The 23541-nt window shown below is 50.4% G+C and overlaps 1 protein-coding gene across 1 annotated transcript; it reads right to left on the reverse strand.

Moving 5' to 3' along the window:
- Window positions 1-10858: 10858 nt before the first annotated feature.
- CCDC92B (coiled-coil domain containing 92B) lies at window positions 10859-20452 on the reverse strand (the record flags this gene model as incomplete). The annotated part of the gene is made up of 3 exons (XM_079798154.1): window positions 20314-20452; window positions 15964-16011; window positions 10859-11439 (listed from the first exon to the last, which is right to left on the reverse strand). Exons 1-3 carry the CDS (start codon window positions 20441-20443, stop codon window positions 10859-10861), a joined length of 759 nt encoding a protein of 252 aa, XP_079654280.1. The 5' UTR covers window positions 20444-20452.
- Window positions 20453-23541: the final 3089 nt, after the last annotated feature.

The following is a 23541-nucleotide window of genomic DNA, read 5'->3' on the forward strand; positions in this document are numbered from 1 at the left end:
ATAAATCCACAGCCTGGACATTTAACAGGAGTTCATATATTTTCAAGTGTTTGGGGCTTGGTGGGGACTAAGACCTGAGGTAAGAAAAAGCTGCCTCGGTGACATATTTCCAGGTCTTGCTAGTGAACGGGCATATTCCAGCTGCAGAGAGAAAGGGTCTTCCATGCACAGGCCCAGGATGCCACTGGGAAGCACTAAGGCCTATTCTTGATAATTTCCGATTGCTAATGGGAATTGGGAAGATGAAGCTGCAGAGGTAGGCTGGGGCAGGCCTTAGGGACTCATGAAAATTGCAGAGGAACCCTGGCTGGTTTGGCTCAGTGGATAGAGTGTCCGCCTGCGGACTGAAGGGTCCCAGGTTTGATTCTGGTCAAGAGCACATGCCTGGGTTGCAGGCTCCATCCCCAGTATGGGGCGTGCAGGAGCCTCATTGATGTTTCTATCTCTCTCTCCCTCTCCCTTCCTCTCTGAAATCAATAAAAATATTTTTTTTAAATTGCAGAGGAAAGTGGACTTTTTGGAGTACAGGTGGTGGGAAGGGGAGCCAGTGAAAGGCTTTGAGCATTTAAGCAGGAGGAAGAGAAGTGAGCAATGCTCTGGCTGCTGGGAGAGGGTGAGGGTAAGAGGGACTGAGCTAGACTAGTGTGAGATGAGTTAGGACTATTGCACAAGAAAGCTGGAAATAAAAGCAAGACCAGACTACTGGATGTACATAGAAGACAGGCAGCAATGGTAGTGCATGAACCTAACACTGGATTTGATTGGAAATCTGCATCCTGCAACCACTACCTTTTCTCTTTTTGTAACCTTAAGCAAGTCTCTTGACTTTCACCCCAATGAAACTCAGGTGATTCCTCTGTCAAATAAAAATGCCCAGCTGTCTAGCCTCACTAAGCTTTTGGGAAGAGATGGTGGTAGCACTTGCAAGAGCTCAGCGCTACAGGAAGATCAGAGATGAACTGGACCCAGTTCCTGCCAGGAGAAGTTTCAGTCTGGTGGATAAAGTGAGATGTGCACAGCAACTTCATGTTCGAGGCTGCAGAATAAAGGCCTTTAGAGAAGGCCATTCTGAATGTGCAGAGGAGGCTATCAGGGAGGGCTTCTTGGAAGAGGCTGCTCTGAACTGAGCTTTAAAGGGTAAAAAGGATTCTGTTGCCCTAGCTGGTTTGGCTCAGTGGATAGAGCGTCGGCCTGCGGACTGAAGGGTCCCAGGTTCGATTCTTGTCAAGGGCATGTACCTTGGTTGCGGGTACATCCCCAATGGGGGGTGTGCAGGAGGCAGCTGATCAATGTTTCTTTCTCATTGATGTTTCTAACTCTCTATCCCTCTCCCTTCCTCTCTGTAAAAAATCAATAAAATATTTTTTTTTTAAAAAAGGATTCTGTTGAGCAAATCAGTGGAACCACATGGGCAGACACAGAAGGAGGGACTCTGGAAACTTATTGACTCAGTTGTTTTTTTTTAACTTTTTAAAATTTTGCTTGCCATTTTGAATAGGTAATAAATTCACATGGTTGAAACTTCATTAAGTATAAAAGATTATACAGTACAATTTCTCACCTGCCCCAGACACCTAATTTCCCTTCCCAGATCACCAAGGTTATCAAATTTTTAATATTCTTCCAGAGATGTTCTTTGCATAGAAAAGAGTATGTGTATGTACGTGTGTTACACAATGGTAATATACTATACCTGCTATTCTTCATCCTAATTTTATTTTATTATATTTTATTTACTTATTTAATTTTGCGGGCGCCAGGACCAACGATCACCAGCTTCCCAAGTACCAAAAATTACGCTTCCGAAATCTCTGGATGTCAATTCTGCACGTAGAGCCATCAGGCTGCTCTACGAGTGCCACTCACAACAGAAGCCTTTTTTCTCTTCTTCGCCCTAATTTGGAAAAAATTTAATTCATTGATTTTAGAGGGAGAGAGAAAAAAATTTTTTTATTTGTTGTTCCACTTGTTTGCGCATTATGCATGTGTATCTGTCTCCCCATCCCCAAGCTCACTGACCCCAGTGTTAAAACTGAGCTATGCCTCTGGTTATGAGTAATGTTACCAACATGAAGGAGGCTTCCAACTTTAGCTACACTGGACTTGGTACAATTCTCCAATCTCCTTGAGTTTCCTTAATACAAACTAAGTACCCATCAGTCCAGAAACTGGTTAAGCCCTGGCCGATGTGGCTCAGTTTGTTGAGCGTCTGTCCCATGCATGAAGAGGTCGCTGATTTGATTCCTGGGGGTATGCAGGAAGCAGTTATTCGAGGTTTCTCTCTCATCCATGTTTCTCTCTTTCCCTCTCCCTTCCTCTCTTTCTGTAAAATCAAAAGCATATTTTTTTAAAATAGAAGAAACTGGTTAAAGAATTATGACATAACCATACAATGGAATATTATCTAGCCATAAAATGGAATGAAAAAGCTTTTTGTGTACTGATATGCAACCATCTCCAGAATATATTGTTAAATTACAAAAATCAGCACCCTAGCCGGTTTGGCTCAGTGGATAGTGCATCGGCCTGTGGACACGTACCTCGGTTGCAGGTTCCTCCCCAGCCTGGGCCCTGGTCAGGGCTCATGCAGGAGGCAACCAATTGATGTGTTTCTCTCACATCGATATTTCTCTCTGTCTTTCCCTCTCTCTTCCACTCTCTCTCTCTAAAAATCAATGGAAAAATATCCTCAGGTGAGGATTAAAAATAATAATAATAATAATAAAATAAAAAAATCAGGGTGGCTCTGGCCAGGTAGTTCAGCTGGCTAAAGCATTGTCCAATATGCCAAGGTTGCAAGTTTGATCCCTGGTCAGGGCACATACAAGAATCAACCAATAAATGCATAAATAATAGAACAATAAAATGATGTTTGTTCCTCTTCCTCCTTCTCTAAAAATAAATAAAATAAAATAATAGTAAATAAAATCAATCAATAAAAACATTTTTTTAAGTCATCCTCTTACCACTTTCTCTATGCTCAGGTGGTCGGACCCCTGATCACATATTAAACAGATTGTTTCTTGCTTTCAAGCTTCCTCCATCAATGTCTTTTCATCACAATAACTACTCCCACCATTTTCCCCATTTCTACCATTGATATATTGTGCTATGGTTAAGGTGACCATGTAATTTATCGTCTAAACTAGGACACTTTTTTAAAAACTTTTTTTAAAATTTCACTTTTTTTTTGTTTTGTTAATCCTTAACTGAGGATATTTTTCCATTGATTTTTTAGAGAGAGTGGAAGGGAAGGGGAGAGAGACACAGAGAGAAACATCGATGTGAGAGACACATAGATTGGTTGCCTCCTGCATGCACCCCAACCAGGGCCAGAGATCATCAACTGAGGTACATGTTTCTTGACCGGAATCGAACCTGGGACCTTTCGGTCCGCAGGCCGACACTCTATCCACTGAGTCAAACTGGCTGGGGTTAAACTAGGACACTTTTGAGAGCCAGAGTGGACACTATTAATAATGACATTGGGCATAAACCAAGACTTCTTGGCCAAACTGGGATGTCTGGTTCTCAAGTGAGGAGTCCGGCTGATAGACTGGGTGACTTGAAGAAAAGGACCATACCTTATTTATCGGGGTATCCCCATTATCTTCCCAGAGACTGATGCATTGTAGGTGTTTAATGCATTTGTTTGTTGACTGGATGGCCCAGGTGTAGGGAGTGCCAAGCAGTCTTTTTGAGGGCTCCACAAGATGCTAAGGGGGGAGAGTTTCTAGCAGCCCAGCCTTTCACCTTTGAGCCCCATCATTATTTATAATACCTGGGCCTTCCTTGCAGATATCCCCTTTGTGTGCTGTATGCTTTGACCTTTGTATCCTAAGCTCCAGAGCATTTTCACAATGCTTGGCTGAGACCCACCAGGCTGAACCCTGGAAAGGCACTGGCCTTGCTCCTCTGTCCTCCTTCTGGTCAGGCGCTGGGAGTGCCTACGGTCAGCATGGGTGCTGGTGACTAAGCGGTCCCAGAGGCCGTAGAGCCCGTAATTTGACTTCCATGGGTCCTCTTCCCCTTCCCTAGCAGGCTCTTTTTTAAAAAAAAAATAAAATATTTTATTGATTTTTTACAGAGAGGAAGGGAGAGCGATAGAGAGTCAGAAACATCGATCAGCTGCCTCCTGCACACCCCCTACTGGAGATGTGCCCACAACCAAGGCACATGCCCTTGACCGGAATCAAACCTGGGACCTTTCAGTCCGAAAGCCGACGCTCTATCCACTGAGCCAAACCAGTTTCGGCCCTAGCAGGCTCTTGTTACATAGTCCCCATCTGCAGGGCTGCCTGGGTGGTACCCTGAGCACCTCAGTTTCCCCATCTTTAGGGTTCCTGGGTAAAGATGTTAAGTGAGTACAGAGGGAGCTTTATCAAGGCTGAGACCTAGCCTACGTAATTAGCCTGCTTAAAGCCTCCCACGTCTCTAATTATTGTTATGATAGATATACCCACTCAGCCAGGCATTCCTATTCGCCCCCCCTCTCCTTTTCAGAATTCCCCACCCCCTGGATAGCAGGAGGGAACCCCTACCTCCCTGGCCTTACTCTAGGGACCCATAATAGAGGAAATGTTCCACCTCCCTCAACCCCAAACCTGTGTGGGCAGAACTGCCAGGAGGGAAGGGATGACAATCAGCAAGATGCCCTCAGCCTCAGCCTCCCGATCTATAAAATGAGGGGGTTGTACAGATGATCTCCGAGTTATTTGTTGTTGACATTGCACATCCTCACCCCACACTGTGATTCTGGCTGGGCTCAGCAGAGCACCCCCAGGAATATGTGGGGGGACCCCAAGTCCAAGCCCTTTTCTCCTTTCCCTGTCTGCTCTCCTTTTTCTTGAATTGTACATGAGAACCCAGAATCCTGGGCAGATGTTTATCCAGGTCTGGGCCTTCCCTATCCTAGCTGCCTCAGGAGATAAAAGGCCAGGGACAAGTAGAGGCCCGGCCACACTTCCTGGGCTTGCTGTAGGTCTGGTCCCAGCCCATCCTGGGTTCAAACCTGATCCTCAGAGGCTAGAGCAAGGAACTGAGATGGCATAGCCTGGGCCTGCCTGCCTGCTCCTCATTGTTACACTGGTTATGTATGTGACTTCAAGTCTAGCTCCATCCCTGACTTCTTCACTATGTGACCTTGAGCAAGTCACTTGCCTTTTCTCTATGCCAGCTTCCCTGGAGAAGTGTCATGGGGAGAGATGTGGAAGCCACCCCATGTCTACGAAGTCAAATTCAGAAACCGTTGTGTCTGTTGAACTTCTTAGTCGTGGCAGCTGGAAGTCCCTCCCCAGGGCTCTGTGAATATTTTATTCAATGGACTTTATTGGTTGCATCCACTTGATTTGCCTCCACTGATTGTTTTTGACATCATCCAGACTTTTGAGGTTAGCAAGGCACTGCAACTCAACTCAGAATGGCTTTAAAAGTGTGTTACAGCTCGGCTGGTAGGGCTGATTCGATTCCTAGTCAGGGTACGTGCCTTGGTTGTGGGCTTGATCCCAGGGTGTGTGTGTGGCGGGGGGGGGGGGGGGGGGGGGGGAGTGCAAGAGGAAGCTGATCAAGGATTCTCTCTCATCATTGATGTTTCTCTCTCTCTCTCCCTTTCCCTTCCTCTCTTAAATCAATTAAAAAACAAACAAACATTAAAAAGAAGTGTGTCACAGAATGGAGGAGACTAAAAAAATAAATAAATAAATAAATAAATAAATGCAATGGGATCCTGGATAGGATACTAGAACAGAAAGAGGACGCTAGGGGAGAAACTGATGAGATTAAAATAATGTCTGTGGTTTAGTTAATAATCATGTACCGATGTTCACTTCTTGTTTTTGATAATTGTACTATGATAAAGTAAGATGTTAACATCAGGGGAAAATGTGAGGTATATATACCTCTGTATTGTTATTGCAAATTTTCTCTAAGTCTAAATTTTTAAAAAAAATATTTTATTGATTTCAGAGAGGAAGGGAGAGGGAGAGAAAGATAGAAACATCCATGATGAGAGAATCATCGCAACTGGGCATGTGTCCTTGACCGGAATCGAACCTGGGACTCTTCAGTCCACAGGCCGACGCTCTATCCACTGTGCCAAACCAGCATGGGCTAAAATTGTTTCAAATAAAAAGTAGGGGAAATCCACAAATTAATGCTCACCACTTAAATACAAAAGTGGGGGAGGGGCCCATTGGTCTATGTAACTGAAAAGGGCAGGGGGTATGGGCCGCAGGCACAGCTGGACCCAGGTGGCTTAGTTCTTAGGAATTGTCTCCATCTCAACTGATTCCGCTGCTTTGCTGGAGCTTCCTCCTCAGGCAGCCCTATCCCTTGTGGTGGCAAACAGTCTGTCAGACCCTCAGGCTGGTCTTCTGCCATTTTAGATTAATGCTCATTGGCTCAGATGGAGTCAACTGCCCTTCTCCAACCCCATCATTGTGACCGGCCTTACTCCAGTCACCTGTGTGGGGTCAGCCCTCCCCACCCCCAACACACAGACTGAGATGGGAGAAGGGCAGGCGCCCAAAAGGAAGCAATGCGTCCGGCTACCAGAAGGGTCGCAGGCAGAACTCTGACGCCCCTGCAGCCTTAGAATGCAGAGCTGCCGCCCTTTCTCCCAGAGCAGCGATTTCCCGCCTTTTTCATCTCTTAGCTCACATACACAAATTACTAAACTGCTGCAGCACACCAAATGATGTATTTTTTGCTGATTTGACAAAAATAGTTATAATTTTGATTCATTCACACTGGATAGCTCTAGTTGTGTTGGCTGTTGTCATTTTTTTAATGTTATCCCTTAATTTGACAACCTAAGGGAAAAGAGGTCAGTGCCCCTGGCGCAATAGTCAGGTATTGCACGTTTTAAAAATTCTTGCGGCCCACCAGTGTGCCTGCTGTGACACAGCGGTTGAAAATCCGCTGTCCTAGAGCCACCCACAACAGGCCTACGCTGAAATGTACAGGCTTGAATTCTTGTGGGTGTTGGGTGTGCTGAGCTGTCAAACTGCAGTCCCAGGATAACCGTCATGAGTGGAGGATAAGAATAGGGCTCTTCCCTGGGAGGTGGGCTTCTTGCAGCTGGATCAGGTGGGGATGGTGTCAGGGAAGGGGATCAGCATGGCCAAAGATGCCAGAATACCAGGATTTCCTCTCGGCCAGGACCATGGTCAATTTCAGGCATGGAGCCCTTCCAATTCATCCTTCCCAGCCCTAGCCAGGAGCCTCTGACCTAAGGTCTCATTTATTCATTTGAATTGGGGTGGCATGGAGAGAGGCACAGGGATAGCCGAGCATTGGGACAACTCAGAGGAGTGCCCTCTGCCTTATGTAAGACATATCTACTGAGCCACCGGCCAGCGTGTCTCAGTGGTTGAGCGTCGACCTATGAACCAGGAGGTCACGGTTCAATTCCCAGTCAGGGCACATGCCTGGGTTGCGGGCTCAATCCTGGGGTGTGCAGGAGGCAGCCGATCAGTGATTCTCTCTCATCATTGATGTCTCTCTTTCTCTCTCCCCCTTCCTCTCTGAAATCAATAAAAATATATATTTAAAAAAAAGAGAGAAATATCTACTGAGGGGATTCCCAAGTCTCAGCTCCCAGTCTCATCCACCCCACTGGCTGACTCCCAAACCACTATCTCCTCCACACCTGTGGGAACAGGGTGGGGTGGGGTGCCCAGAGAGAAGAGGTCTGGCTTACGTATTTTTTCAGATATTTTATTAAGAATAAGGCATATGACAGTCACCCCTAAAGCACAGGGCTCTATTTCTGTGGGTGAGTGAATACACTCTGAAAAGCATCGGATTAAAAAGCACAGCCAACAGGGAGTTTGGAGCAGGAAGCTTCCCCTGCCCTGCCCTGCCCGTCCCCCATTCAAGGCTGGCACCTCAATGACCAGTGCTTAGAGATCCCCAGCTCTCTGCACTGAGACGCTACCCCACACCCCTCGCCTCCTTCCTCTCCACAGAGGAGGCCTCCAATCTGCTGCTTATTTGGGGAAGGCTCACCCCATTTCAGCCTTGGACTGATTCCCCAAACTGCAGGCCGCTGTGGGTAGGATACGTGGAGGCAGGGGTACAGATCCTCACACTGCCGTCCTCCTTCCTGGGCCCCTCCATACTTGGGGAGTGGCTGGAGCTCCAACTAGGACCCCCGACTGTCCATGTCCACACGCCCCTCCCCCAATGGGGGCCCTGTGCAGCAGAGAAGAGGGGGGAAGACACGATCCTTTCCCTTCTAGTCACCTAAGCATTCCAGGGGTTGGCGGGAGGGGGTCTTCCTTTGGCAGGGTGGGCCCCCCAGGCTAGAGGATGGGGAGGACCAGAAGCTGAGGGCAGGGCCTCTCCCAGGCCCCGAGGCGGAGCTTTGGCGCCTGGAGGCCAAGGGCAGGCCACTGATTCTAGTCCCATTCTGCTGCCCTGAGGGTTTTTGTTCCAAACCCAGAGCAGGGCAGAGGGGTGGAGGGAAGTCTCTAGCCCAGGAGAGGGAGGGGAAAGGGAACCCAGTTTCAGCCTCAGCCCCTCCTCCAGCTTGCTGAGTGGAGTGGGAAGGGTTGTCTTATTTCCTTTCCCAGGCTGAGAGTTGAGTCAGCCGCCCCAGCACTCAGAACCTTTCATCTGGGGGATCTCCAAGCACCCCCACAAACAATTAAGTGTCATTATTTCTGCTTGTTAGAAGAGGGACAGGAGTTGGGAGTTGCTGACGGGGGTCCCTTGGGGAGAGGCAGGCAGGTCACCTGAGGATCCCTGGGGTGGGGGTTTGATAGGGGTCCCCAGATAGACACCTTGGGTTCAGGAGGGAAGGGGGAAGAGGGCTATTGCTATAGAGCTGGGGGGCGGGGAGGCAAAGTGGGGGAACTATGGCTTTTAGTGGGTGGATGGACCAAGTATTTCACCATCTCTGTAGAAGAATCGACGCAACAAAGTCACCCTGTTCACCCCAAAAGTGTGGTTGTGGAAGATGGAGGTTTAGGGGGGCACCTCCAGAAAGGCACCCTCTCCCTCCTCTCCACAGTCCTCTGGCTCCTTCAAGTGGGTGCAGCTGAGAGAGGAGAGGCCTCCTTCAGTCACGCCGTGAAAGGGAGGTGACAGGATGAGGGAACATCGAGTTACACACACTCGAGGGGAGACACAGAGGGCAGAGGCACAAGCACAGAGGCTGGGAGGGGAGGGTCAAGGGCAGGCAGAGCAAGGGACCTAGGTCACTGAGCTAGAGGGGAGAGCACTGTCTGTCCCCGGGTGCCCACACCTTGGCCTCTGCATCCCAGCAGCTGGACACCTAGACCAGGCTGGTTATTGCTCAGTGGTCTCAGCAGTCCCGAGTGTGACGGGCTGGGGAGGGCGCTGCGTTCGTGTGGGCTGGGAGTGTGCTCCTGGGCTCTGCTTCTGGCCGATCTGCCGCCCCCTCCAAAGTGCAGTGAAAGAGGGTATGACGGGATTTCCTCTTCTCCAAGGGGCCTGTGACGGCAGAAGCACGTATCTCCCCTGGAGATTGGCTCTGCTCCCCTCATGGCTCCCTGGGTACACTCACACAATGCTCGGCCTCAGCCAGGGTCAGGATCTGCCAGGATGGGGTGTTTGTGAGGGAGGCAAAGGCCTCTCCCTGCCACGTGTCCTCCCTCTGCAGTCCCTGGAAGACCTCACAGGCACTTAGGACAGAGGAAGGATGGCTTGGGGTGGGGGGCTCTAGAGGTGTTTCTTTCTAGACTGGGCTTGGGGCGAGGGCAAGGAGCTGGGCTGGAAACTGCCTTTGGTCATGAGAGCGGGCAGGAGAGAAAGGCAGGGAGCAGGTGGGGCATGCCACTCTCTATCTCACCACTCCCCCCACCCCCACCCCCGACAGAAGGACCCTGAGCGCCACCCCACTGCCAGGTCTGATAGCACTGGGGGCCTCCCTGGGTATGTCCTCCCCAGCAAACCCAAACCTCTATCAACTGCCACTTCCAAGAAGCTGGGCAAAATTAGCACCAATAAACAGGACCAGGAACCTCCCAGGGCCCAGGGCGCCTCAGGTCCCCAGCTACCTCCTGAAGGCAGTTTCTGCCCCTCCATAGGTTTGGCTTCCCCAGCACAGCTCCCAGTCTAAATCCCTCAGGTGGCATCCTGTGGAGAACAGGGCTGGAGGCAGCGCTAGACTGGGCTCTGCCGCCAAACCCACCCTAATCCTCTCTAAGGGTCTGTGGGTGCTGCCTGCCAGAAGTTCCACCTCCCATAGGCCATGCTTCCCCACCAGAGGCTCTGGGAGGCGGTGTCTTCTACTAGTAAATCTAAAGTGTTAGGTGCTCACCTGTACGGACCTATCAGCGGGGTCGGGGAGGAGAAGCGGCTCCGAGGAAAAGGTCCAGCCAGAAGCCCCTGAACCCGCGCCTCTCCTCGTTGGGAGGCTGGGAGGGAAGGGCAGCCGTGCGGGGCTGGGGAGGGTGGAGCTGGAAGGCAGAGGGGTGATAAGTGCCACTCGGGTTCCTTCCCATAGACCAGCCCAGCCTTCCCTCGGGGCCAAACGATTGTCAGCTTTCCGGGATGGGGGTGACCCCGCCCCTCCCCTCCCAGTGGCAGGGTGGGGACCAGGTGAGGAGCAGTATTAGTCCCGTACAGAGAAGGTGCGCTCGCTGAGCCCCGCGGAGGAGCTCCTTCGCGGGAGGGGAGAGCTCGAAGCTTCGAAAACGTGGGGAAATACAAAAGGCGGGGCGGGTGGAAGGGAAGGAGGGAGCGGGGCTGCCTCAGATGTATCCCTGGAATAGGACCTGCTTCCTCGCCCCTTCCCCTCCTCCCTCCCCCCGGACCTGTCTGCAAGGCCCGGGCCGCGTTTCTAGCCGGGGGCCGGCCTCCCTCCCTCCCCGACGCCCCGCCAACCCCGCGCCTACTCCGGGGCCCCGGGCGCACTGGGCGCAGCCGGAGGGGAGGCCAGGTCCGGGGGCTCCAGGGGAGGCGGCTGGCGCGGGCTGCGGCCGCTGGGCCGCGGGGGCCTCTGGGCACAGAGGAAGAGTGCTGGGTCGGGCATGGGCTCGGCGTCGTCCAGGGCGCAGGCCGCGCGGTCCCAGGCGGCCCAGTCCCGGCCGGGGCCCTTCGCGGCGGCCTCCGTGGCCGGCGGGCGGCGAGCCCGCTGTGCGCGCCGGCGGGGCCGGGCTTCGGCGGCGGCGGCGCCGGGGCCGGGGCGCGGGGCCTGCAGTCTCTGGCGCGCCGCGTGCAGCTGGCAGGAGAGGTAGGCGGCCGCCTCGGTGTGCTTCTGCAGCTCGGTGCCCAGCACGGTGGCGCGGTGGCTGCGGCGGCGCAGCTCCTCCAGGAAGCGGCGCTCCTCGGCGCGCAGGCTGCAGCGCAGCGCCGTCACCAGCGCCTCCCGCTGCGCCACCTCCCGCCGCAGCTCCGCGTTGGCCGCCGCCCGCGCCGCCAGCTGCGACTCCAGCGCGCGGCACTTGCTCTCCAGCTCCCGGGACGCCTCCTCTGGAAAAGGGGAGAGAGGGAGGTGATGGTGCAGACAGTTCACCCATCCTCCGGACGAAGCCCTGCGACTCCCCAGCCACATACACGTCCGGCCCGCTCTCTCGCGCTCCACCAAGGCCTTCCTTTTTCTTCCTCAGGCCTTTGCGCCTATCCTGACCTCGGCTTGCTCTCCCCTCTAATTCTCCTTTTAAATGCAAAACTCTCCTTATTCATTTATTTACCCCACAAGTATTCGCTGAGCCTTTACTATGTGCGCTGTGTCAGGCACAGGGGCTATGGTGGATAAGAAAACATCACAGCCCAGCCTGGGCGGCTCAGTGGTTGAGCATCGACCTATGAACCAGGAGGTCACCGTTCGATTCCCAGGCCAGGGCACATGCCTGGGTTGTGGGCTAGATCCTCAGTGTGGGGCGTGCAGGAAGCAGCCGATCAATGATTCTCTCTCATCATTGTTGTTTCTCTCCCTCCCATTTCCTCTCTGAAATCAATAAAATATATATATATATATATATATATATATATATATATATATATATATATATATTTTTTTTAAATAAAGAAAACATCATGAAGCTTACAGCAAGCATAATGGGAGAGGTATAGGACATAATTACAAATGTGAGATTCATATGTGATGTGCCAATGCCATGACTAACAGGAGAATATGACAGAATCAGGGGAGGCTCAGTAGAAGAGTGCCATGGGCTAGAATCTGAAAGATGAATGGGAGTTAGGCACACAGTGCGGAGAGGAGAGGCGGTGCTTGGGGCAGAGGAACAACTTGTACAAGAACCTTGCGGCAGGAGAGACCTGCAAGAGGCAAGGACTGTTAGAACTGGGAGGGTGGGCGGGAAAGGGGAGTGAGTGAGCCGGAACCTTGCTTCGTGGAGAGGTTGTTACATTTCGTTTCCTTTATTGCTTGCCTTTGCCTACTGCATTGGCTTTCAACCCAGGATATGGGTTGGAACCATCCAGAGAGCTTTAAAAAAGTTTCCGGGGCCCTGCCCAAGACCAGTCGGATCAGAACCTCTGGGCTGGAACCAGGGAAGTGGCACTTCTTAAGTCTTCCCAGGTGGTTCTAAATGCACCTTCCGAGTTAAGGACCCCTGCTTCCTGGATTATTAGCTTCATTTCAGCTGGAACAGTAGCTCAGGATTAGCTCACGGGAGTAAGTGTAGGGACATAGATGGATGAAAGCGACAAAAAAGTAGGTAAAAGGTGACTCTGGAATGGATATGAAAAGCACTTGGTGATTTTCACAGAAAAAGAGGACAAAGGGAGCTCTCAAGCCCACTGAGGGAGAAGATGAAAACTAGGACACTGGGGCCGTGCCTTGAGCCCAGGTGACCCCTAAGCTCTTCCAGAGTAAGGGCAGCAGGTGGAGTGAAGGCTGCTGTTGTCACAGAACTATCCTTCCTGGGGTCTGGGATGGGTGACCCCTGCCACCAAGTACCTAGGCACCAAGAGTTTGCCCATAGTTGCCACTTAAATGGGCAGAATTCCTGAAAACGTGTAACTGCTTAGATCTTTATGGACACGTACCCGAAACAATTTGTAAGGCTCCTGACATTTGGCCTTAAATTTCCAGCTTTCCCACCCCTAACTCTTGATCTATAAGCAGCACATCAATATGCAGGGAGTCCATTCTTACCTTTCTCCTGGCTGAGAAAGGCTATTTTTTTGTGATTCATTTTTAGTTAAGCATTTACGGAATCCCTATCCACGTCAGGTCATGTGTCTTGTACTTTGAGACAACAGGTACCATCCAGTCCTAATTCTCAGAGATCGTATACTCGGGTGCTTAAGATCTCAACAATGCAACCCCTTCCATTTTTTTTTCTTAAAAAATATTTTTATTGATTTCAGAGAGGAAGGGAGCGGGAGAGAGAGATAGAAACTTCAATGATGAGAATCATTGATTGGCTGCCTCCATCACACCCCCTACTGGGGATGGAGCCAGAAACCCGGCATGTGCCCTGACCACATTCAACAGTGACCTGGTTCATAGGTCAACGTTCAACCACAGAGCCACACCGGCTAGGCCCCTTCCATTAAAAAAAAAAAAAAAGTTTTACCCCCCTAACTTTGCAAGGGCCTGAACCCTCACCCCTTCTGAAGGAAGTCTCCTGCCCCCATGGCTGCTTAACTTCCCTTGCCCAGCTCAAATCAGGACCCGGGTAACAGACAGAGACTTGGCCGACAGCAGCTGCCCTCTCACTGCAACAAGAATTGTTTGAATTGTCTTGAACCCATGGTGTGGGGAAGTGGGTTTTTGATATCTAAATCTAGCCTACCACCAGGAATGCACAGGGCCCATTCAAGAAGGCAAATAATTCTTTCCACTAATATTTACAGGGTAAAATAAGATTGTTGTTAGAGTAATAAATTTGACAGTAAAATAGTAGTCAAGTTTTCAGGTTAATTTAAATTTGCTAATTGAAATAAGTGAATATTCTAGAAAAATTAATAGTACTGGACAAAAAGCAGTTCCTAAAGTGTTAACTAAAATTTTTATTGGTAGTTCATCTCATGATAAAATTGCGTAACATGTAATGAACCTAAAGCAGTTATATTATAGTGCAAAAAATTAAAATTTAAAAGCTATCAAGACTACATTATAAAATTTTCAAAAGCCTCCTAATATTTAAATTAAAAAAAGGGGGGGATAGTAGAAGAATATCATGTAAGGAAAAATATCCTGTAAGTAAATTACATCTAGAAAATTTGTACTTTAGAAAATTAATTGTAATGCTAACAGCAAGACACCCATGAAAAACACACATGGTGTCAAAACAAGCCAGAGGAAAATCATTTGGGCAAAAATTGAAAAAGGATCCCAAGTCAAATTTGTAGAAAATATTTCTTTATTAACTTTTGGTCAAGAATATGTTTGTATCTTTTCAGAAAACAACTCCGAGACCATGTGGATTCCGGCAACAGAGAGGAATCGACAGGACTACTCCAGCCATGAAGACAGAAGAGAAGCAGTCCAGAGATGGAAGACGCTGACAACACCTTGCCATACTAGCAGTCAGCAGCTGTGTGTCACTGCAGGTTGCCCAGGATCAAACCAGAGAGGGTCGGACCTGCATTACCACCATTTGTCCACCATCCAGAACTGAAATATCATTGCTGACATGTGCACATACGGAACTGTTTGACATTGAAATTGGGTCTCAAAAGAACTGTTGGCCCAGAAAGAAACTCACTACAGACTGATTCATTTGCCTTTCAGCATAACCATTATTGCTTGTCTCATTTTCGGTTCTTATAAGTGTATTTCTAGTAGCACATGATCTCACTCATCTAGGGGAAATGATGAACAACATAGACTGATGAACAAGAACAGACCCAGAAACAAGGAGGCATGGATCAGACTGTCGGGCCTCAGAGGGAGGGTAGGGGAGGGTGGGGATATAGGGGAGAGATCAACCAAAGGACTTGTATGCATGCATGTGAGCCTAACCAGCGGTTAAGGACAACAGGGGGGTGGGGGCATGCGTGGGGAGGGGTGTGGGGGCATGCGTGGGGAGGGGTGTGGGATGGGAATGGGGGGATGAGGACAAATATGTGATACCTTAATCAATAAAGAAATTAAAAAAAATAAAAATAAAAAAAGTTTTATTTCTGGTAAAAATAACAACATAAAGTTTTTACCATCCTGTCAATTTCTAAGTGTACAGTTCAGTATTGTTAAGTATACAGATCTCTAGAACTTTTTTAAAAAAATAATGTTTTTATTGATTTCAGAGAGGAAGGGAGAGGGAGAGAATGATAGAAACATCAATGATGACAGAGAATCACTGACTGGCTGCCTCTTGCACACCCCCCATGGGGGATGGAGCACGCAACCCAGGCATGTGCCCTTGGCTAGAATCGAACCTGGGACCCTTCAGTCTGCAGGCCGACGCTCTATCCACTGAGCCAAACCAGCTAGGACACCTAGAACTTTTTTTATCTTGCACAACTGAAACTCTATACCCCATGAATACTATCTCCCCACTTCACCTGCCATTTAATGGGTGAACTAATAACCTGTAAAAAAAATATTTTAGTGGGGAAATATTTGGGGCTGGGGAATGGTAAAATGAAGGATTTGCTAATGTGCTTGTGTCAACTTTCTCTTCTAGACTCAGTTCCTTGAAGTCAAGGACCCCCTATTGTCATTGTGTTGCATCTTGACACTTATCATCTTAGAGGATTCGGACCGTGACCATGGGAATCATTTGTGCACGGATGAGAAGGATTGGGGAGGTAGGTCAGAGAGAGGAATTAATCCAGCCAGGTGGACCTACTGGACCCCACCTCCTACCTGCTTTCATTTTCCTACTTTGGCCAGGAACACGGCTACAGGGCACTGTGTATGGTGGTGCAGGCTGTTCACCGCACACGTGGGGCTGACATCCTGCGCCGTGCTCAACGAGTCTGGACTGGGACACGGAAGGCTTGGGTCCCACTAAGTGGTGGGGAAAGGTGACCTGTTGGGCCCCCATGGCACCTCCCCACCAGTCATCCTTCTCTTACCTTGCTGGTGAGATTGGGCCTCTCTCATCTCCAGGTCACGAGTCAGTTCTGGGGGAAGAGAAAAGAAAAGGCAGTTGTGTGTGTGTGTATGTGTGATCAGGGAATCACAGCTCAGTAAAAGTGGCAATAAGGATCCTTAGAAACCATCCAAATCACACCCTCAGACCCACTGTGCTACAGCCCAGCCAGGGGAAGAGGTAAAGAGAGGCACCAAGGCACAGCCTGAGCCTGATCTGCCTCATCCTAAGCCCAGAGATCTTTCCAGTGCGAGCTTTGTGGCTTAGATTTGGGAGTTAGTTCAGCCCTGGTGGGATTGAGGAGCCTGGCTGCTTTTGGGGCTGGGAAGTATTTGCTTCTTCCCAGGGATGATGTACAAATATTTAACAAGCCACTCAATCAGAGTTGGTCTGAAGGACCCCCTACTGCGCAGGGTACAGACGTGTTTTGTTTGTTTGTTTGTTTGTTTTTTTAATAGCAAAGGTGGAAATTAATTGAGAAACAAGCACAGGCTCCCATGTGGGTAGGGGGAAAGAGTTCCCGGGCACAGACTCTTTAGTGTTTAGTTGGTGGATCCAGGAAGGCTGGAGTGTCCTGGCTGGGCTGCTTGGTGCCACTGGAGGGGGATTCAAGGTAGTGGCTATTTACCAAGAGGACACGTGTTTTACCGTTTTCACAGCCAGTACTGCTGTGCCAATGTTATTTTTTGAACATTAGCCCCGCCCCTTTCCCAGCCCCGTTCTGCCAGGCTACACAGGAGAGGGGCTTCAAGGAGGACAGCGCCACCTGGTGATGAAAAGCATGCAGGGCTCTTGGAACCGCGTGTGTGGCTTGGTGCTGAGGGGGTGGGGCAGCCAAGGAGCCGCCAAGGGCGCTAGTGCAGGGGCAGTTTCCTCCTGGGCACAGGCTGGCAGCCCAGCCACACCTCTCTACCTGCCTGTCTTCCCAGCCCCGTTCCTTACATCCCAGAAAGCCCTATCCCTCAGCCAGCTGAGTTTGATCATTCTTCTAGCCCTACCCCAACTCCCCGACTCTCCCCTCCCCTCCGTCCCCCTGTAGCTGGGAAAGGGACACTGGGGAGTACAGCTGCCTATGTGAGGGCACCTGCTCAGGAGCACCCTTGTGTACCTGCGAACCTGGGGGTGAGAGAAGGTAACACATCTCTGGGACCACCTCTGCAGCAGCGCCTACAGAGACAGCCGTGTGGGTCCTGGGCTGCCCCTCCTCGCTGCCCTCACCTAGCTCTTCTAGAGAAACAGGGGCTTTGCTGGAGGCACCTTCCCTGGGGAGGCCAGCTGTTGCTAGGAGACAGAGAGCTGGGGTGCCTGGGCTTTTTGCTATGACCTGAGCCTGAACCTCCTCCCTGGGGCCCCTGGAAGGACCCTGATGCCTCCATCCCCAGGGCTTCCTGGGGCCAAGTTGGCCCCACCTCCAAGGGCCCTGCACTGTAGCTCAAGGGAGCCTGGAGTAGGTCAGGGACACAGCCCGGGGATTTCGGCTATGCCGCTAACTCCCGGTGGACTGGTTTCTCCCGGCCCTTAACCATGGGAATTGGGGGAGGGGACATGAATCTCAGCCGGGCCCCGCGTCCCCATCCATCAATTCTCCCTGCTCATCTTCTGGTCAGAGTTCCCTCAGTTTAGATGAGGATGCTGTGAGGTCAGATACACTGTGGCCTTGGGCCAGTGACAACACCTTTCTGAGGCTCAGTTTTCTCATCTGCAAAATGGGGACAAAACTGCTCCTGCCTCACAAGGGGCTGGTGCTGGGATTGAGAGAAACAGAGGGTTGAATACATAGGGGTAGTTCCCGTTGTTGTCCCGCTGCCCTGCCACCTAGAACACACTCATCCCCCTCTCAAGCCTTTCATTCTGAGTCTTCATCTCTTTTTTTAAAATTACTTTATTAAGGTATCACATATTTGTCCTCCCCCCCCTTCCCCCCCCCCGTTCCCATCCCAAACCCCTCCACACGCATGCCCCCACCCCCCTGTTGTCCGTGATCACTGGTTAGGCTCATATGCAAGCACACAAGTCCTTTGGTTGATCTCTCTCCCTTATCCCCTCCCTCCCCTACCTTCCCTCTGAGGTCTGACAGTCTGATCAATGCTGTTCATCTCTTTTTGGTAGGCTCTCCCCATACTCTGCCTCCTTGGTTCCTACCCTGGCCCCTCCATTGCCCATCCCTTCTGGGTCCTCTAGAACAGTGGTCGGCAAACTCATTAGTCAACAGAGCCAAATATCAACAGTACAACGAGAGCCAAATTTTTTAAACTTAAACTTCTTCTAACTCCACTTGTTCAAAATAGACTCACCCAGGCCGTGGTATTTTGTGGAAGAGCCACACTCAAGGGGCCAAAGAGCCGCATGTGGCTCGCGAGCCGCAGTTTGCCGACCTCGGCTCTAGAACAAGCATGTCAAACTCTCGGCCTAATGAGGCATGCAGCCTGCTGGCCTGAGTTTGACAGGCTGGCTCTAGAATCTTCTTTAAAAACAAAAACAAAAAAACGAAACAAACAAAAAATCTCTTTTGTTCTGCTCTCTTCTCCTCACTCCCCCACCCCTTGGAGGGAGGGCCTTATTCAGTCATTTCAGCCCCCAGAGTGGCTGCCCCAGGCCAGCTCAGAGTTATTTTTGTCTCCTTAATCAATAACCTAGAGGCTGCGGGCCCACACCCATCTGAGAAGGATGATGGGGGCCGAGGGCACTCTGTTCCTGCCTGTTATACTTTCTTGGATCCTGGCCTGTGTCCTGAGTGGAAGGACCCAGGTCTTTAGAATTAGGGCAAAACAAAAAGGAACTAGAGGAAAAGATGTAGGGTCTGGGGATTCGCTCATCTCAATTTTCCTTTAATGTTATTGCAATGAAAAGGGGCATCAGGCAGGGGTGAGTCCGTGTGGGGCTGGCGCTGCTGTCACGAAGGCTTTGGGGGAGACTGAGGGGAGCCTGGCCTTGGACGGAGGCACATGGAGGGGGAGGAGGCTGTGGGGGCGGAGAGTCAGGATTACCGGTTTTTCCTGACAAAGTGAGAAGCCAGGCAGGTGGCTCTGGGCCTCAGTTTCCCTCTAGGGAATGGAGAACCTCCCATGAGCGGGGGCTGGAGGAGAGATAGAAGTCTGGTCATCTTGGGGAAAGAATATGCAGAAAGCTGTAGAGGCACGAAGGATGGGAAGTCTAGAGATCTGGGTTCTAATCCTAGTTCTGCCATTAGCATATTGTGTCTGTCTGTCTGTCTGTCTGTCTGTCTGTCTGTCTCTCTCTCTGGGCCTCAATTTACCTACTTGTACTATGAGGAGGTTGGGCTGTTTCAGCTGAGACATCCTGTGAGTCACTGGCTCTGAAGCCTGGACTTGGAGACTCGGCCTGGGTGAGCACTTGGGTGAGGGCCAGGCAGGAGGTCAGGCCTGGGATTTAGCTTTGTCCTCAGTGCTTTCCTCTGTCCTCAGTGCTTTCCTCTGTCCTGCTCACAAACCCAATCTGTTGCCAAGTCCTTTCCTTCCATCTGCTTCCCACGGCCCTCCCCTTCCGTTCCCCCTTCATCGCTTCTCTGGACATTTCACCAGCCCTGTCACTAGTCTCCCCGTGCCCCTCTCCCACCAGTTCATCTTCCGTACAGCGGTTGAGTTTTGTCATGCAGCATGATGCTGCCCAAAACCTTCAGTGACTCCCGCTACGCAGGACAGGCCAAACTTCTTAGCTGTATTTGTCAAGATCCTCCGTGATCTGGCTCCAGCCCTATTTCTCACCAGGCTCCTTTAAGCTCAGCTTTATCCATGAAATAGAACTTTTCCTAAGCGTTTGGTGTCCTACCTATGGAGTTTGCCATGCTGTTCCCTTCATTTGGAATGCTCCCTCACCCCTATCCCCCTGTAACAACTCAGCATGTCTACATCTTCCTCAGCCTGTGGGAGTGGAAATGCTTCCTTTCTCTGGGGGCCCGGGATGCCTGTCTCCTCCTTTATCACCCCCACCTCAAGCTGGACATGGTCCTGCCAAAGAACTCCCATCAGCTCTCTTTATTTTCTGTTATCTTAATACTCTCCCTGTGTGTGTGTGTCTCCCCAAATAGACTGAGGTTTCTTAGGGCTGGAAGGTGCTTGATGAAGACTTATTAGAGAGGGACAGGAAATTCCCAGGAATGGTTCCCAGGTTTCCCTCTGCTACCGACTCAGAACCCTTTGCCCTGAAGACTCAGTTTCCTCATTGAGAAAAACGGATGATGAACACCCACCTGGCAGGACTGTTCTGAAGCTTGTGGGGCTCACGGTGGACACCCCGTCAGAGACAATGACTGTGATGATGACAGTTGCCCTCCCTCCCGCCCCCCACCCGCAGCCATCCCTCCTGGTCTCACCTGAGCAGCGTTTCTGCAGCCTCAGGATTTCCAGGTGCAGGTCTCGCAGCAGGGCCATCTGCTCTTTTTTCAGGAAGCTGATGTGGCGTTGCACGCTCTGGATCTGATGCTCTAGGGACATGGTATCCATGGCAACCCAGGCCTGGGACTCACCTGGGGAGGAGGACAAGGTGAACACACATCTTCTGGGCCCATCTGCCCTGCCCACCCTCAGATCCCTCACAGTTGCCTCCAAAATGGGGTCCTATTGTCTCCAGGTAGACGATTTTTGCCACTGAGGCCATTTCCCCTGCATTTACTCACCAAAGCTCCATAAACAAGTGGGGGTGTTGGCAGGGAAGTATAGTTATTCCCATTTAGCAGATGAAGAAACAGAGGCCCAGAGGGAAATGGCTTCACTCCCCTGTCCCAAGGCCTCTTCTGCTTCTCAGAGAGGAAAACCAATGGAGCATCAAACTCAGTGAAGGGAAACAGAGATGGGCTCTAGCTGCTTTTTTTTAAATATATTTTATTGATTTTTTACAGAGAGGAAGGGAGAAGGATAGAGAGTTAGAAACATTGATGAGAGAGAAACATCGATCAGCTGCCTCCTGCATACCCCCTACTGGGGATGTGCCCGCAACCAAGGTACATGCCCTTGACCGGAATCGAACCTGGGACCCTTCAGTCCGCAGGCCGATGTTCTATCCACTGAGCCAAACCGGCTAGGGCTCTAGCTGCTTCTTAAGCAGCTGTGTGACTTTGGGCAAATCCTCTCCCTCCCTGGGCTCTTGGTTTTCTCTTGGCCAAACTGGGTGTGGCGTAGAAGAACCCCGAGGTCTCCTCCAGCTCCGCCATCCTGCAAGCATTCCAGCTCACGGGTGACCCTCACCCGGCAGGGCAGCAGGTGGTTCTGAGCACACCCTCTCCCAGTTCAACTCCATTTCTCTGACTTAACCTCAAGCAGGGCTCTGGGCTCTTCCGGGTCAGAGGAAGAGCTGATGAGTGTTTCACCAACACTGACTCTGTGGGCTGAAGGCAGGTGGTAGAGTCCCTTTTAAGAGAGGAATAGGAGAGGGTGCTAAGGAGACGCATGTGGTGAATCCACGGTGGAACTTAAGACACGGATGTGAAGGGGAGATTTGCATCCCTGAGTCCTACAGATGGCCTGGCCTTTCAGCTCTCCTGCTGGCTCCACCCCTTCCCCAGTGAGTCTCTCCTGTGGTGATGAGCATCCTGAGAAGCAGAGGAAAAGGGTAGTGGAGGCCCTGACCTCTGGAGGACTCAGAGCTCATGCCTTCTCTGCCAGGGCCTCCCTAAGCTTTGAAGGACCTGCCCCCACCTGTCCCAGGAATTCCCTGGCCAGTGGAGAGGGAGGCTAGTTGAGGGACGGCTCTGGTCAGCAAATGGTCCCCTCCAGACTGGCTTCCATGTAAGTCTCTGCAGCTCCACATTTTTATTTGTAGGGTCACACCAAGCAGGTCCACCGGACACCCTCACATTCACAGGCTTCTCTTTCTGGGTTCCCTTCCCTCGTACCCGCCCGACCTCCCTGGTCCAACCAAATAGGCCTGTCATTTCGGTAGAGGTGGCCCTTTGGCCTGTGAGAATCACTGGCTGTGTTTACTGACCATCTGCTAGTTTAAACAACTTTATACACATGATCTTGCTTCTGCCAACCATTCTCCAGTAGGTATGACCACACCCATTTCACAAACAAAGAGACTCAGAGCTGAAGTGACCCGTGCCAGTTCACGTGGCCAGTAAGTTGTGGCAGACCCAAATGCTCCAACCAAATCTTTTGACTCCAAAGAAGATTCTCAATATTTATACTGAGGACAATCTTGGGTTTGAATCCTGGGTCTTTCAGTTACTTGCCATATGATTTAGAGCAGTGGTCGGAAAACTGCGGCTCGCGAGCCACATGTGGCTCTTTGGCCCTTGAGTGTGGCTCTTCCACAAAATACCACGTGCGGGTGCGCATGTACAGTGCGATTGAAACTTCGTGGCCCATGCGCAGAAGTCGGTTTTCGGCTCTCAAAAGAAATTTTAATCGTTGTACTGTTATTTGGCTCTGTTGATAGATGAGTTTGCCGACCACTGATTTAGAGCAAGAAAGTTAACCTCTCTAAAGCCCCGCCCCTTCCTCTCCGGTAAAATGAGGCTACTAATAGTAACAATGAGGATGAAGTGAGATTAAAAAGGGTAGAACACACATCACAGGACCTGGATCAGTCAGTGCTACATCCCTTCTCGTTTCTGTTAAATGTGTGAGGAGGTTAATCCCTGTCTTGATTTATACATCTCTTCATCCTTCATTCACTCAGTGAGTTACTATTGCCAACTGCTGTGCTGGTTATGGGAAAAGACTGATGAACAAAACCAAGTCCTTGCCCTCATGAGCTCCCAGGGCTCAGGGGAGAGAATCAAACAAAGGAAAAGTGCATCACAGAAACAATAATACAGATAAGTTTACAGTTACAATTTGTGGTAGGTGCCATGAGAGAAACCTACGGTGTAATATGAAAGAAGGTCCCTGAGAAAGTGATTTTATTTTATTTTATTTTATTTTATTTATTTTTTTAAATATATTTTATTGATTTTTCACAGAGAGGAAGGGAGAGGGATAGAGAGCTAGAAACATCGATGAGAGAGAGACATCGACCAGCTGCCTCCTGCACACCCCCTACTGGGGATGTGCCCGCAACCAATGTACATGCCCTTGACCGGAATCGAACCCGGGACCTTCCAGTCCGCAGACCGACGCTCCATCCACTGAGCCAAACCGGTTTCGGCGAGAAAGTGATTTTAGAACGAGACCTCATGGCAGACAGAATTCTAAAAGGGTCCTCAGTATTCCCAGGCCCAGGTGGTCATGCTCTCCTATATTATCTCCCCCGACTTGGGTGTGGGTGGGACTGCGAATATGAGATTTCACTCCTGTGATTAGGTTTATGACAGAGGTGAAAGGATTGTGCAGGTGTAATTAAGGTCTCCAATCAGTTGCTTTGAGTTAATCAAAAAGGAGATTATTCTGGGCGGGCCAGTTCAAAGGGCCCTTACTGAATGAAGGAAGAGATTTGAAGCCTTAGAAAAATTCTGCTGCTGGCCTTGAAGAGGTAAATAAACTGCCGTGCTGTGAGAACTAAATTCTGCTAACAACCTAAGTGATCTTAGAAGTGGCTCTCTCCCTAGTTGAGCCTTCAGGTGAGGATGTAGCTGGTCTTAATTTCAGCCTTGTGAGAACCT

The sequence above is a fragment of the Cnephaeus nilssonii genome (assembly GCF_951640355.1).
Source record: "Cnephaeus nilssonii genome assembly, chromosome: 19".
Taxonomy (NCBI): domain Eukaryota; kingdom Metazoa; phylum Chordata; class Mammalia; order Chiroptera; family Vespertilionidae; genus Cnephaeus; species Cnephaeus nilssonii.